This window comes from Mesoplodon mirus (assembly GCF_964341445.2).
Source record: "Mesoplodon mirus genome assembly, chromosome: 4".
Taxonomy (NCBI): Eukaryota; Metazoa; Chordata; class Mammalia; order Artiodactyla; family Ziphiidae; genus Mesoplodon; species Mesoplodon mirus.
The window spans coordinates 56,612,612-56,629,938 of record NC_138979.1 but is presented as its reverse complement, the minus strand read 5'-3'; the positions used below and the strand labels follow the sequence as shown (position 1 = coordinate 56,629,938).

At 39.9% G+C, this 17,327-nt stretch overlaps 1 protein-coding gene across 1 annotated transcript; it reads right to left on the bottom strand.

Moving 5' to 3' along the window:
* Positions 1–15,591: 15,591 nt before the first annotated feature.
* Positions 15,592–15,843, bottom strand: LOC309802851 (H/ACA ribonucleoprotein complex subunit 3-like; the record flags this gene model as incomplete). The annotated part of the gene is made up of 1 exon (XM_082618738.1): positions 15,592–15,843. One exon carries the CDS (start codon positions 15,841–15,843, stop codon positions 15,592–15,594), a length of 252 nt encoding a protein of 83 aa, XP_082474864.1.
* Between the last annotated feature and the right edge of the window lie 1,484 nt (positions 15,844–17,327).

Here is a 17,327-nt window from a genome sequence, read left to right as displayed (position 1 = left end):
TACTTGCCACAACTAGAGAAAGCCCTTGCACAGATACGAAGACCCAACACAGCCATAAATAAATAAATAAATTAATTAAAAAGACGAGCCATAAGTGTTGGCAGAGCATGGAGAGAAGGGAACCCTTGGCTATTTTTGGTGGGAATGCAAATTGATACATCAAAAAACCATAAAATTTTGGAGGTTTCTCAAAAAAACATAAAATTAAAAATAGATCTTGGGGCTTCCCTGGTGGTGCAGTGGTTAAGAATCCGCCTGCCAATGCAGGGGACACGGGTTCGTGACCCTGTCCGGGAAGATCCCACATGCCACGGAGCAACTAAGCCCGTGAGCCACAACTACTGAGCCTGCGCGTCTGGAGCCTGTGCTCCGCAACGGGAGAGGCCGCGACAGTGAGAGGCCCGCGCACCGCGATGAAGAGTGGCCCCCGCTCTCCGCAACTGGAGAAAGCCCTCGCACAGAAACAAAGACCCAACACAGCCATAAATAAATAAATAAATAAAATTTTAAAAGATGTCAAAATCTAAGTTAATGCGTAAGAACCAGATATTAAAAAAAAAAAAAAATAGATCTACCAGAGCTTCCCTGGTGGCGCAGTGGTTGAGAATCCGCCTGCCAATGCAGCGGACAAGGGTTCGATCCCTGGTCCGGGAAGATCCCACATGTCACGGAGCAACTAAGCCCGTGCGCCGCAACTACTGAGCCCACGTGCCTAGAGCCCGTGCTCCACAACGAGAGAAGCCACTGCAATGAGAAGCCCGTGCACTGCAACGAAGAGTAACCCCTGCTCGCCACAACTAGTGAAAGCCCACGCGCAACAACGAAGACCCAACGCAGCCAAAAATTAAAAAAAAAAAAAAGATCTACAAGATCTATCTGCTAGAGATATCTGCACTCTTGTGTTCATTGCAGCATTATTCACAAGAGCCAAGATATGGCAACAGCCTAAGTGTTGCTCAACAGATGAATAGACAAAGAAGACCTGGTATATAGACAAAATGGAATATTATTCAGCTATGAGATAGAAGGAAATCCTGCCATTTGCAACAACGTGGATGGCCCTTATGTTAAGGGAGATGAGTCAGACAGAGAAAAACAAATACTGTATGATCTCAGTTGTATGTGAGATCTAAAAAGCCAAACTCAGGGAAATAGAGAGTAGAGTAGAGGTTACCAGGGACTGTGGTGGAGGAAATGGGGAGATATTGGTCAAAGGGTACAAATTTCCAGTTATAATTAATAAGTTCTGGGGATCTAATGTACAGTATGGTGATTGATTATAGCTAATAATATTGTATTATATACTTAACTGAACATTGCTAAGAGTAGATTTTAAATGTTCTCACACAAAACAGAAATGGTAATTAGGGGACGATATGGAAGGCTTAGCTAGTGCTATGGTGATAATCATTTTGCAGTATATAGCTGTGTCAATTCAGCATATTGTACACCTTAAACTTACACAATGTTATATGTCAATTATATCTCAATAAAGCAGGTGGAAAAAAGAAATCATGAGAAAACTTTTTTTCCCTCAAAAAATAGGTCAGACTGACTGAAATGTATTTTTATGTATCTTTTGTTTTTTAGATTGAAAGAAAATATCAGCCTTTCTCACATTAAAGCATTTAGGTCTTCTGATTTTATGTTTTTTTGATGTATTTTGTGGGTTATTTATTTATTTATTTATTTAGGCTGTGCGGGGTCTTAGTTTTGGCACGCAGGATCTTTAGTTGTGGCATGGGACTTCTTAGTTGCAGCATGCGAACTCTTAGTTGGGGCATGCATGTGGGATCTAGTTCCCCGACCAGGGATCAAACTCCAGCCCCCTGCATGGGGAGCACAGAGTCTTACCCACTGGACCACCAGGGAAGTCCCTGTGGGTTTTATTTCAAATTTTGTGGGTTTTTAAAAAATTATGTAACTAATATCAGCTTATTATGTGGGGAAAAAAACTAGAATAGTATAAAAAAGATAATAAGAACCATTCACGATACACTACTCAGTGATAATTTCTCTTTACATTATGAAGTTCATTCATTTTAGCCATACACAGTTAATATTATAGGATCAGTGAACTTTATGATATTATCAATTTTTGAGTTTTATTTTAGAGAAGCCCATACTTTCTTCTTACAAATTAAGATCTTTTATTCTCTTATTATGACAAATTCAGTTGGGAAATTCAAAATAAAAAAAAGTCATTATTGTAAACAGAAGTTAATCCATATGAAGCAATTCTACCTTACATTTTTTCTTCATTTTAATACTACATTCTTCTATTCTCGAGTCATGAGAGAACTCTGACTCTTTATTAGAGGCTTTTACTGCCATTAACTCCCTTTGCCTGTAATTCATTCTGTTCAGGGTGGGGCTGATTTTTTTTAATGTTTAAATAAATAGTTAAGGAATATAATCCATTGTCTAGATTTTTAAGCTCCTGCGAGTTTGGCAGCTGTTCCTATTGAGTAACTGAGTGAAGGGTCACAGTGGGAAGGGTAACACTGCCCTTTCCTCCCCCTTCAGAGGAGTTACATCCGCTTCCCCTATTCTGGATGTCAGACGCTCCAAATGCAACGAAACCACTGGGTTATTTTGGGAGCCACTTTTAATGGTCACTTGCCCTTCATTTAAAGGAAAAGGTGCCTCAACAAGGTGAGGGCTGATGCAATTTCAATTGCTCTCTAAGGATGTGGCTTCAACCAGACAGGATGTCAGATCTGGCACCTTTTTTTGGAGGGGAGTGGGTGTAGGGACCTCGCCCTGGCTTGGCATCCGAGAGAGGAGATGTGGTACTTTGCTTTTCACTCTTGGGGAACACAGTGAAAGAAGATACACTTGGGACATACTAGCTTCCTAGATGGCAGCTGTGGAGAAGGAAGTCTTGACTTCCTTTGGAATCACAGTCTAGGATCCCGGACATTCTTAATCTCTAATCTGGTTTGAGATGAAACAAATCTTTCCCAGGACATTTATTTGAATGCTTATCATCACTGGACTTTTTTTTTTTTTCCATGCTTTCTTCTACTCAATGGAAAACCCCTGAGTCATCCTTTTCCTGCCAAGTGCTATGCAAAGATTACAAACAGGAAACTTAAAATGAAAGTGACCATTTAATCTACAGAGATTTGGGAGCTGTGATAAGAGCATATATGGCCTACATGAGCAGAGCCATCATAACATCTGATTGTCAATCTTTTTATAATTCACACTCTTGCTCAGAGGTCAGGTCACCTTATAGAGAGTTTAGAATTTGCCTTAAAAAGTGTCATTTCCAGCAATGAACTGTGCATGACATGTAATCTGGGTTTATGTATATTTTAAGATATTTTAAATTATATTGATTGATACATCAACGTGTTTTGGAGTTTTATATACTCCCAGGGAGCAAGGAGTCTCTTCTCCACGATGTGCCAGATTGTTTTAACTGTACAGTCTCATAAAATATAAAGTATTGTTACTGTCATTATAATGATAGCACTGCTGCGTCATTAGAATTACTACTGAGCCATACAGCTATTTATTCTTGCTTCTGCATGTGCTTCCTCTGAATAGATAGACCTTTATAACTAGATCCTAGTCTAGTATCTGATATGGGGCTTCTGTGTAAAGAGAATGGGAGACTGAGTTCATTTTAGAATTTTAGAGCTAGACCATAGGGGTCAGGGTATCCAATCACTCCATCTTATAAATAGCAAAACTGGGCCTCAGTGTGTTTATTGGTGTCCTTTATGGTTACATAGCTAGTTAGGGGTAGAACAGGGACACATCTTCTTCTTTTTTTTTTTTTTTTGCGGTACGCGGGCCTCTCACTGTTGTGGCCTCTCCCGTTGCAGAGCACAGGCTCCGGATGCACAGGCTCAGGGGCCATGGCTCACGGGCCCAGCCGCTCCGTGGCATGTGGGATCTTCCCGGACCGGGGCACAAACCCATGTCTCCCGCATCGGCAGGCGGACTCCCAACCACTGCGCCACCAGGGAAGCCCAGGGACACATCTTCTAATTTCCAGGCTAATGATCTTCTAAAATGTCTTGGTACCTTGCCAAATAATAGATAGGTAAAATTAGTTTTATTTGATAGTCATCAGGTAAGTTTGTTTGGCTATGACATTTTCAAGTATCTCCAGTTATAATGACACTAAAGATCTTGGTCATGCCATAAATAACAATAATATAATTATTTTTCCTTTATCTACCACCCCTTTCTCTAATTTTGATACATACCTTCAATTTCAGGTGATAGCAAACCATATTTGGCATAAGTTCAATAGATTTGAATAGATCATAATCCACACTTCTTTTAAATTCTATGAATCTTGGGCCAAACTTAGAAACTGACAAATCTAGATGCCATTCAAACTTAGTTTATAAACAGTTAAAAAAAAATTTCATATAATGTCCATAATGCATACAGTTCAAATTTACTTTAGGGAAATAATCAGAGATGTGCACAACAGATTCATATACAACAGAGATGTATATTTCAGCATTACTCATAATAACAAGCTGTAGACACAAATTAATTTTTCTTTTATACTCAACTTGTTTGCTCTCTTTTATTGAATTCAGAGCTTTTTGTTTTTTGTTTTTTTCCCCCTTGGAAGAAAATACAAGAATTTGTTAACAGTAATTACCTTGAGAAAGAAAGACTTACTGAGTGGGAAGAAAAGCTTTCACTTTTCATTTTGTACCTTTTGGTATTTTGTTAGATTTTTCTGTCCATATAAATGAACTGATATTTCCTAGGCAGGAAGATTATGGGCAATTTTTGCTTCCCTTTTTTTTTTTTTTTGCGGTACGCGGGCCTCTCTTTGTTGTGGCCTCTCCCGTTGCGGAGCACAGACTCCGGACGTGCAGGCTCAGCGGCCATGGCTCACGGGCTCAGCCGCTCCGCGGCATGTGGGATCCTCCCGGACCGGGACACAAACCCGCGTCCCCTGCATCGGCAGGCGGACTCTCAACCACTGCGCCACCAGGGAAGCCCTGCTTCCCTTTTTTGAATTTCTCTCTGTGTTAAAAAAGTAATAAATTATATTATCTTAAAATATTAATGTCCAAAAATAGAGGATTTTATGATACATGTACATGATGAAATTTAATGCATCAGTTTAAAAATCTCTCTTTAAAAGAGTAATGTAATGGCGTAGGAAAATGTTCCAAAAATAATGACAAAAGCACTTATAAAAATTATATACATATGAGCACCATTTTATTACTAAAATACAGTGTAAATGTATATGATGGAGAGAGAGAGGGAGAGATTGAGAGAGAGAAGACAAAGGAAATATCTCAAGATGTTAACAGTGTTTATTTTTAGGAGGTAAAAGTATGGGTGAGACTATTTTCTTTTTTATTTTGTGCTTTTCAGTATTTTCCAGATTTTGTTGGTGAGCATTTATTAGTTGATAGTGCCTCAGACTCAGTCCCTTTTTTTGTCTACATTCTCTGCTTACATGACCTCCACCATCTATATGTTGATGAACTCCCAATTTTATTACTGCTGGTCTAGACCTCTCCTCCTGAGTTTCAGACACACAGCCAACTGCCTCCTTGGAATTTCTACTTGGATGTCTCAGTGGGCATCACAAACTCAAAATATCTCAACTGGAGCACTTGATTCCACTCCCTCACCCCACTCTAATCATCTTGATTTCTCTCTTCCCAGCACCACCCACATCCAAACTGTCAGAAAACTCTGAAGAGTCCTGCTCTGGCCCTGGGCTTCAGAGCCTCCACTCTGGCCCTGTTTTTTGTTTTTTGTTTTAAAATATTTATTTATTTATTTATTTGGTTGTGCTGGGTCTTAGTTGCGGCAGGCAGGATCCTTAGTTGTGGCACGCATGTGGGATCTAGTTCCCTCACCAGGGATCAAACAGGGGCCCCCTGCATTGGGAGCAGAGTCTTATCCACTGTGCCACCAGGGAATTCCCCCCACTCTGGCCCTTGTCTGTCCACACCCCTCACCACACCATGAGGAGTCCTCAGGGCCAAAGGGTCATGCCTGCACAGAGCCTGTGCCCCAGCTTCTAGACCATTCTCTGGTCACCCAAGACTCCATAATTCCCTGTCTAAACAGTGCAGGGCCTGCAGGGCTTCTTTCCCTGGTCCATCCTCCTGAGAACAAAGTGGCACACTACGCCCAAGCGTGGACTCCCCTAGGCCCAAGTGTGGCTAAGGAACTATTTGAAAGAGGTGTGGACAGAGCTTGGCTCATGGGTTGGAAGTCCACGCACCTGTGGGTGAAAACCCTTGCAGTGTGGGGTGGACTTGAAGGGGAGATGAGAGCAGGGAGCAGAGGAGGAAGGCTGGGGGGCCAGCTCTCCCCGAGGTGCATTATGGCATTCCAGGGAATCTGAGAAATCTCAATTCCATCTTAGACTTCCATGTTGTTGTGAAAGTATATTTTTCAAGATAGGAGGATAGAACATATTTTATTTAATGAACTGCAGCTTAGTTTATCACTTTTGCATAGGTAAGCATTTGGTATTTGGCCTCCATTTGACCTTTTGCCCTGGGTCCCACAAACATCAGGAGTGGGGCTGCCTTTAAGTTCTATCTTCCAAACGTAAGAATCCTAACTGGGCCTCTGCTTTCCCTCTGGCTGCCTAATAGTCCATTCTCCATAGAGCAGCTAAAGGATCTTCAAGAACAAACAAACATTAATCTCCCACTTAAGGCCCAGCAGTGGCTCCATCTCTAAAACCTACATCAGAACTTACCAGCTCTGGAACTTCCTTGGTGGCCCAGTGGTTAAGACTCTGTGCTCCAAATACAGAGGGCCTGGGTTCGATCCCTGGTCAGGGAACTAGATCCCACATGCATGCCACAACTAAGAGTTTGCGTGCCACAACTAAGGAGCCCATGTGCCACAACTAAGGAGCCCGCCTGCTGCAACTAAGACCCGGTGCAACCAAATAAATAAATAAATAAATAAATATTTTTTAAAAAAGAAAAAAAAGAACTTTCCAGCTCTGCCTGCACCAGACCTCACCTCATCCTACTTTCCCCCTTAGTCACCAAACTCTGGCCACCGTGACCTTCTTTCCTCCTTCTGAACACACCTGCTTGTTCCTGTTTACTCAGTGTAGATCAGTCTTCACCCTTTGCTTGGCTGCCTACTTCTTTCTGTAGACTGTGCCCAGGTGTCACTTCCTCATCCTCAGTACATTGTCCCTCTAGTCACTCTTTGTCACAATACCACTTTGTTTTCTCCCTTCGTTATATTCTTTGTTTATTTACTTGTTTATTTTTTGGTTCCCTGTTGGTTCACCTCATCTGTCACGCTTGCCATTTCATCACTAGCTCTGAGAACCATACCTGGCATATAGACAATCAATAAATATTTGTTGAATAGATAAAGCTTCTCTTTCTGGCCAGACCCTGTAAACAATGTCCCAGGGCATATAAATTAAGCAGCATGATCCAGTGTGATCTCTGTTTTTAGAAGATATTGGTAACCAGAAAAGTTTGGTTTACACTATAAACCAGTGGCAAATTAGTTGTGGCATGTGGGCTCCTTAGTTGTGGCATGCAAACTCTTAGTTGCAGCATGCATGTGGGATCTAGTGTCTCACCTACCCAGGCTCTTTCCATAGCAATATGTTACCTGCCTGAGAGCTCCCTGAACCCAAAGAATCCTTCCTCCTCATGTGTTTTTCTATACTCTGTAAAACTATCTGTTGAATCATCCTGTTTTAGAAAAGGAAAAATCCTTGGTGAGTTTCTAAAAAAACTCCATCTGTAATGTACTGCAGTGCCTTCTTATAAAAAAGAAATATTTCTTGACTTTTACTCAAAACTTTTTGTCTTAACTTTTCTGCCCTCATAGGCAATAAAAAATATATAATTTTTCACATGAAATTATTTTGTTTTACTTCAAGACATTTAGCCATTTGCAATGTAAACGTAAAAAAAAACATTCTCACTTTGAAGGATTAAGATTATGGGAGAGAACAATTATAAAATAAAATAATCAGTTAATTCACATGACCCTTTTTTTAATATATATATATTTATTTATTTTTGGCTGTGTTGCATCTTGTTGCTGTGCACAGGCTTTCTCTAGTTGCAGTGAGCAGGGGCTACTCTTCGTTGCAGTGCGCGGGCTTCTCATTGTGGTGGCTTCTCTTGTTGTGCAGCATGGGCGCTAGGCATGCAGGCTTCAGTAGTTGTGGCATGTGGGCTCAGTAGTTGTGGCTCACGGGCTCTAGAGCACAGGCTCAGTAGTTGTGGTGCACGGGCTTAGTTGCTCCATGGCATGTGGGATCTTCCTGGACCAGGGCTCGAACCCAGGCCCCCTGCATTGGGAACGCGGAGTCTTACCCACTGGACCACCAGGGAAGTCCCTTGTTTGGTTTTGTTTTGGTTTTATTTATTTTTTTAGTACAAAAAATAATAAGAAGAAAAAAAGTGATTACTCATTCAATTTCTATAAGGTAACAGGTCCCAAATTCAGTGCTATATACCCTTGAGAACTGGGAACTCAATAAATACATTCAAATTAGTTTAAATTCTACTGAGGGAATTTTCTTCTGTGTTTAAAAAACATCTCTTATACTTTGAACCTTTTTTTACAGATCTATTGAGACATAATCATATGATAGATGGCATACGTGAAAAGGACATTTGAACAGTTTTGACATATGTGGAGAAACCATCACCACAATCAAGATAATAAAACACATCCACTACCTCCCAACAGTTTCCTTGTGCCCCTTTAGAATCCCTCCCTCATCTGCCCATTGCCTTACTATAGTTTGCATTTTCTAGAATTTTATTTATTTATTTGTTTTATTGAAGTATAGTTGATTTACTATGTGTTTAATTTCTGCTGTACAGCAAAGTGACTCAGTTATACATATATTTTTTTTCATTATGGTTTATCACAGGACCTTGTTGTTTAGCCATCCTATACATAACTAGAATTTTATATAAATGGAATTTTATGGTATGTACTCTTTAACATGCTTTTTTTGGGGGGTCTGGCTTCTTTGAGCATACTTACTGAGGTTCACCCATGTTGTGTGTGTCAATAGTCCATTGATTGCTGAGTAGCAAGCCATTCTATGGCTATATCACAATTTGTTTATTCACCTTTTGATGGATATTTGTATTGCTTTTAGTTTTTTGGCTATTACAAATAAAGTTGCTACGAACATCTGTGTACAAGTCTTTATATGGATATGTTTTCATTTCTCTCAAGATATCCAAGAGTAAAATGGCTGGGTCATACAGTAGTTGTATGTAGGTTTATGTAACTGTATGTAACATACAGTAGGTGTATGTAACTTTTAAAGAAACTTCCAAACTATTTTCCAAAGTGTTTAAACTATTTTACATTCCCATCAGTAGTGTAGGAGAGTTCCGGGTGTTCTACATCTTTGCCAGTATCTGGTATGGTCAGTCTTTTCAAATGTAAGTCATTCTATTGGATGCATACTGGTACCTCATTGTGGTTTTAACTTATATTTACCTACTGACTAATGATATGGAGCATCTTTTTATATGCTTATCTAATATTCGTATATCTTCTTTGGTGACATGAATGTTTAAATCTTTTGCCCATTCCCCACCCCACCCCACCCTGGTCCCCACACCAGGGATCGAAACCCGTGCCCCCTGCAGTGGAAGGGCGGAGCCTTAACCACGGGACCACCAGGGAAGTCCCTCTTTTGCCCATTTTGAACTGGATTGATTGTCTTATTCTTCAGTTGTTTTTTTTTTTAAGAGTTCTTTATACACTCTAGATACAAGTCCTTAGTCAAATTTATGATTTGCAACTATTTTCTCCTGCCTGTGGTTTGTTTTTTCATTTTCTTTGAAGAACAAAAGTTTTTAATTTTGATGAAGTCCAGTTTATTGATCTTTTGCAGTTCATAGTTTTTTGTATTCTATCTAGGAAATTTTGTCATTCAAATGCCATCAGGGAAATTTTCTTTCATATTTTGAATAACATCTCTTAAACTTTGAATCTTCAAAATATGCTCCTTGGTCACGAAAACACTTGAGGAGCGGCTCCCCAGCTCCCTCATCTGGTGAGAGTGCGCTTTAAAGCATTTGAAACTACAACATTTTAAAATTATGAAAGAGTCAAAAGTAATCTAAAGCATTTTTCCTTTTTTCAAATATTTTTTCAGAAGTGCAAAATACCTTACTATTGGGAACACAGAAGAAATAATTTAAAAACATGAGACCTGAAAGTCAAATAGTACTGGTCTCAATCTCTCAGGTGACTTGCTTCTAGTCCACCACACCTTGAGTATATTTTCTTATCACCCTTTGTTTCCATGAAATTCTATTTGAATGGAGGTTAAGAGCATTTTACTACCTTAATGGATGGCATTAAAGTCCTCTTAGGGAGAGAAGTGTTCTTGCTGGGAAGAATACTGTATTTTAATAAGTGCTTGAGGTTGGTGAGCACCCACCTACACTGCCTCCTACCCCTAACCTGAGGGTGTTAATTGGCTCCAAGCTTAAGAAGATGGAAAAATGGTCTCCATAACAGAGGAGATGGGAAGGAGAGAGAAAAGTAGGGAAAATGGCATGGAGATGAAGGCTTTGCCAGATATGATATAACCCTTTCTCTAGGAGCCCCGCAAAGTAGGGTATCTACTGAATGAGTGACTTTTATTGTGGTAACTGGAGAAAGGGCCTAATCTGAAACAGTTCAGAACAGAAATAACATATGAGGTTCAGGAGCTCAGAGGCCCAGATGACCCTGAGAACCTAGGTCTCACTGGGTATTTATAAAACTCTTGGGAAGGCCCTCAACTTTCACAGAAAGTGGAAGTGATGGGGATTTGAGTTCATTGTACTTAACCTTTGAGGAGTAAGGAGACCCCAACTGATAGTCTGGACCTTTGCATGGTACAATATCACAAATTTAAACATGCTACCCTTTGACCATAATGCGCTTACTTTCTCAAGTGCTCTCCTGGAAACAAGCTTTAGGCCCCATCCAGAGCTCAGCTTCATTTAAATCTTCACTCAGTCTCCTCCTGTCATTACTCTATCCAGTTCAGATTCCAAGGTCCATCACTTCCTGAAAATACTTCAAGTCCCTTGTTCCTTTTTCCTTCCATTGCACTTACCTGGGAAAACTTCAGCCACGGAGTGACTCAGTCATCTTCTCTGATTCTTAACTTCCTATCAAAAACCTAATAACACACTTATATCTAAACGCCTCATCCTTCATATTTGTATGGAGAGAAGTGCTGCCATCAAAGGCTATCCCTTCCACCTGTCCTCTCAAGGTCTTTGTTCCTATACACACACACACACACACACACACACACACACACATAAATACATATGTAACAATACATATCTAAGAATGCATACATAAAATACATGTATAAGAATACTAAATAGCACCACTGTTCTGTTCAGAGTTGCAGAAAACCTCAAACCATTTCAAATGTTTATCAAAGAAGAGAATAGTTAAATAAATTGTGGTACATTCAGTAAAGAATTGTACAGAGCAGTGAAAATTTTCTAAACTACAGCTGTGTGAAACAACATGGAAGAATCACAGAACAAAATATGAAGTGAGGAAGTAAGCCCAAGCTGATTGCCTACGGTTTGATACCATCTTTATGAAGCTCAAAAACAAGCAATATTAAACAACATATTGCTTATATTGTTTAGGCCTATACCTATATACAAAAACTATTTTTTAAAATTAATTTATTTTTTAATTTATTTTTGGCTGTGTTGGGTCTTCGTTGCTGTGCACGGGCTTTCTCTAGTTGTGGCAAGTGGGGGCTACTCTTAGTTGCAGTGCGTGGGCTTCTCATTGCAGTGGCTTCTCTTGTTGCGGAGCACGGGCTCTAGGCACACGGGCTTCAGTAGTTGTGGCACACGGGCTCAGTAGTTGTGGCTCGCGGGCTCTAGAGCGCAGGCTCAGTAGTTGTGACGCACGGGCTTAGTTGCTCTGCGGCATGTGGGATCTTCCCGGACCAGGAATCGAACCGGTGTCCCCTGCATTGGCAGGTGGATTCTTAACCACTGCGCCACCAGGGAAGCCCCAAAAACTATTTTTAAAAGGAATGATAAATAGAAAATTCAGGACAATGGTGATCTTGGTAGGAAGGGGAATCAGAGAAGGGATAAACATATAATTAGATGTAAGATGTTGGCTAGTTCTTAGGTTGGATGGTATGTTTATAAGTATGTATATTCTACTGTGCTTTATAACATACATAAATATTATATATATTATACTGTAAGTATCAAATATTATATAAAAACAATATTTAAAACCTTTTAGGAGCTATGAAAAAAAACTATGATGAGATCCTTCCATTCAAAATAGCTATCTTAACTTTATTTTTCAATTTCCCCCACATTTTTTATGCTTCTATTATTTCTCTTATTTTAGGGCACCTTCCCATCCAAATCCTACCTAATTCCAAGATTCTGGTCAAGTTCCAGATCTTCCCAGAAGTCTTCCCTGACTTCTCCAGCTCTTGTTCATCTTTCTTTCCTCAAGCACTTTAACAACTTTTGGGTTCCAAGCAAATCACCATGTAACTGTATATTGTCTTCTATCATTTATAGTTGGTCAGTGTGTGTTAGGGCTCTTCATTGCAAATAACAGAATCTGGTCTCATTAGTAGTTTAAACAGAAAAGAAATTTATTAAAGGATACAGATGGCTCCTAGAATCTCTGAGTGGGCAGGAAATGAGCCTTGGCAGCTATACCAGGCTGATGCCCAAATGTGCTATTCTGTTGCTCTAGTGGAGACTTTCCTGGGCAAAAGTGCACTTGTACTCTCACCACTGACACTGGACACTGAACATGACCCCTAGCACGTCTAGCTCTGCTGCCCTTGGAAGCTGGGTTTTTTTTTGCCAGAATGGATTGCAAGCAGTGCCTCCATCTTCACTTCACCCTCTTCTGACCTGCAGTCTCATTTTGTTGTGGAACTGGGGTACCCAGGATATATCTAGCTGTGTGCAACCCTGAGAAGATGAGTTTGGGTTTTTTGCTTCTATGTTAGGGAGGAACTCATAAAGTAGGAGCTTCCAAACATAGAAAGGCTGTTTCAAAGGTTATCTTATCTTACCAATATGGCTTATTACCTAAAACACATAACACTCAATAAATACCTGTTGATTTATTACTCTTCAGTATCCTCCATTAAAACAGTACCTTTGGGATCATCTAATCCAGGGGTCTTCAACCCCTGGGCCATGGATGGGTACCGGTCCATGGTCTGTTAGGAATCAGGCACACAGCAGGTGAGCGGCAAGCAAGCAAAGTTTCATTTGTATTTATAGCTGCTCCCCATCACTCACATTAACGCCTGAGCTCCGCCTCCTGTCAGCATTATGGTGAGATGCATAATTATTTCATTATATATTACGATGTAATAATAATAGAAATAAAGTGCACAATAAATGTAATGCACTTGAATCATCCAGAAAACATCCTCCCCCACTCCACCCCCATCTGTGGAAAAATTGTCTTCCACAAAACCAGTCCCTGGTGCCAAAAAGGTCGAGGACCACTGATCTGATCCATACCCTCTGTCTTACAAAAGAGCAAACAGACTCAGAGCAATAAAGTGATTTGATCGTGGTCAGACTTTTAGTTCTTAGTAGAGCTGATGTTATGGTTTGAGGATGTAGTCCAGGAAAGATTCCCAAAGGTCTAATACAACATACAGTGATGTAATAGTCTTCTTGTGCCGAGAATTGCTTATGTGCCTTATTGTGAAAGTACTAGTTATTCACATTCTTAATATTTTTGGAAACACTCTAAAGTTCTAGATTTGCAAAATAAAAACATTCATTTATTTTTTTTTCTATTTTATTGTTTGTGGCAGTCTACTAATTTTCCCCCAACATCTTTTCACCCCTCTTCCACAGTGATAGAAACCCTGAGTTTTTACTGGGCCATGACCATCAAGAATAAAGACTATATTCCCAGCCTCTTTTGCAGCTGTGTGTGACCATGAGATTACATTCTGGACATAACCAGAATTGTCGTATGCATCTTCTGGGAAACATTCTTAAAATGTTGAGTCATGCCCTTCTCTCTTTCCTCCTTCTTGCTGACTGGAATGCAGTTGGAGCTCTAGAAGCCATCTCAGAAAATAAGGTTAACTTGAGAATGGAATGCTCACGTGCTAAAGCAAGAAAACAGGACAGAAGTTTCCTAACACCATGGAGCACCATACCAACTATGAACTTACTACTTCCAAACTTCTTGTACGTGAGAGACAAACTTTCTACCTTGTTTATTGTTATTTTAGTTTGTTTAGTTTTAGTTTTTTCTGTTATTTGTAGCTGACCAGATCCTAATTAATAATCCCTGGGCTCAGGACATGGAAGCAAACTAAGTGTCCATCGACAGATGAATGGATAAAGAAGATGTGGCACATATATATGATGGAATACTACCCAGCCATAAAAAAGCGAAATTGAGTTATTTGCAGTGAGGTGGATGGACCTAGAGTCTGTCATACAGAGTGAAGTAAGTCAGAAAGAGAAAAGCAAATATCAGAATCTAAAAAAAAAAAAAATGGTTCTGATGAACCTAGGGGCAGGACAGGAATAAAGACACAGATGTAGAGAATGGACTTGAGGACATGGAGAGGGGGAAGTGTAAGATGGGACGAAGTGAGAGAGTTGCGTTGACATATATACACTATCAAATGTAAATTAGATAGCTAGTGGGAAGCAGCCGCATAACATAGGGAGATCAGCTCCATGCTTTGTGACCACCTACAGGGGTGGGATAGGGAGGGTGGGAGGGAGGGAGATGCAAGAGGGAGGGGATATGGGAATATATGTATACATATAGCTGATTCACTTTGTTATATAGCAGAAACTAAAACAACATTGTAAAGCAATTATACTCCAATAAAGATGTTAAAAAAAAATAAAAATAAAGACACACCAAAATATTTGCTTGTTAAAAAAAAAATCCCTGGGCTCGTCACCTTGATTACTAATGCTGATGCAGACCCAACTGGGTGATACGATCCCAACTTGGGCATGTTATGTACAAGGCAGGGGCAAGTAGATGCCACAGTCTTGAGATGGAGTACTCAAGTACATAGCAAACCACTACCACCAGCCAGTCCAGTACTTACCTAAGTGATAAGCCCAAATAACACCAGCCAATAGATAAGACACAGAGACTTTGCTTTTTAAATGTGGTTTAGAAATAGTCCATGGAGTCTTTTAGTTTTAAAAGATTTACCCCATTTTTCTTCTTTCAAACCTCACCTCTGGACTGGGTTTCCAGCTTTCCAGAAAAACTTTTACACTCTATACTCAATCCTTGTTCTTTGATAGTCTATTTTTCCTTTAACACTATTCACTCTTTTTTTTTTTTTAGCTCTTTCAAATCATTTAATAACCTGGGAGTGATTCGAAGTATGAAAAGATTCAAACATTTTCCCTTTAAAGGGGATGCTACCATCATTGCCTCACAACAAGCATGATCAAAGGCAATGATGAGACCGGATTCCAAAGAGCAAGGGTCGTAGGAAGGCTTCAAGTCTCACGGATTGGAGAGCTTGGTTTCAGAAAGTCTCTCGAAGGCTAGCAGGCAGAAGAGACATGAAATTTTAAAAGATCCTCAGAGGATGGGGCATGGTTTCTGGGTCATGAGCACCTTGAAGTGTCTCTTGAGGGTGATTTGGTGTCTAGAATATTTATCTGGGGAGAACCGAACAGGATGGGCCGAGCAGGTCTGTTGTCCCATAGGGTCAAGCTTCTTCAGCATATAGACCCGGTCTCCCAGCTCGTTGAGGTAATACTGGAGAAACCCGACCACACTGAAGCCAGAGGTTCCAATTCTGTCTGCAGCTCCTCTAACTGACAGCCTCATGTGTTTTCAATACTATTCACTTTTAAAAACATCAAACAGTTCTAAAAGTTTTAATGACATGGTCTATGAGAAAGTTATTTTTTATATTTCTGGTGCAATTGCTAAGGAAAATATATTTCTAGTATTCCTCACATATGAAAAAGAGGACAGTCTTAGACATTAATATGTCAATGCCTTACAACTGTGGTAGCTATATTCACACAGACTTACAATTACCAAAGCCTTTACATTTTCTAAAAGGGTCAAACAATTTACAAATTATATGGATAATAATAGGTAACATTTATTAAGAACTATCATTTAATCCTCCTCATAACCCTATGAAGTAGATACTATTATTAATAATAAGGAACTGAAGCACAAATGTCAACAAGTAGTAAATGATGAAACTGAGATTCAAGCCCTCAGAGCTTCAGCTCTGGGCTTTTTTGGGGGGCGGGGTGGCATATAACTTCTTAATTTCTCAAAGTGCTTTTTTTTTTTTGGCCAGGCAGACTGTGGGATCTAAGGTCCCCCACTAGGGATCAAACCCATGCCTCCTGCAGTGGACGCATTGAGTCCTAACCACTGGACTGCCAGGGAACTCCCTCAAAGTGCTTTTTTTTTTTTTTTTTTTTTTTTTGCGGTACGAGGGCCTCTCACTGTTGTGGCCTCTCCCTTTGCGGAGCACAAGCTCCGGACGCGCAGGCTCAGCGGCCATGGCTTACGAGCCTAGCCGCTCCGTGGCATGTGGGATCTTCCCGTACCGGGGCATGAACCCGTGCCCCCTGCATCGGCAGGCGGTCTCTCAACCACTGCGCCACCAGGGAAGCCCCTCAAAGTGCTTTTATATTTATTTTATTAGACATAAAGTGGAGAATATAGACTTATCTGGATAATTAGAAGAATGCCTCTTGCCTCAGTTACCTGGACTCTTGAAGTTAACATATTTCCCATTTAAATTAATGTTAATTTTGTAAATTGCTTAATATATTTTATCTTGCATTTATAGAAATAAAACCATAAAATTAAGGAAAATGTGGTACATATACATATTTGCATACATAATTTTAGATAGAGCTTGCAATTTACTTTCTCTTTTTTTTCACATATTTATTCTATAATTTTAATGAAATATTTCAAGCTACAGAAAAGTAGAGAAAGAAGGTAGCAAACACTACTCATCTTGGTCTGTCAAATCTTGATGCTATAGTTGCTAAAGGTAACTTTTTTAGTTTTCTGAATAGTTAACACATTCATATGTTCCAAAAAATTATGGTGTTAAGTCCCCATCCCACCCTGTCCCGTATGTCCAGTTCCCATCTCCACTTACTTATATATTTATTTTGTGTGCGTGTGTGTGCAAATATATATTGCACCAATATATTTGGACTCACTTAAAAAAAAATTAAAGGTAACACATTTTTGACATTCTTCTTTGTGTCCACAATCCTAACACTAACTCTTTACTGCCTCTTTTCTCGGCTCATTATTCAACAATTAAT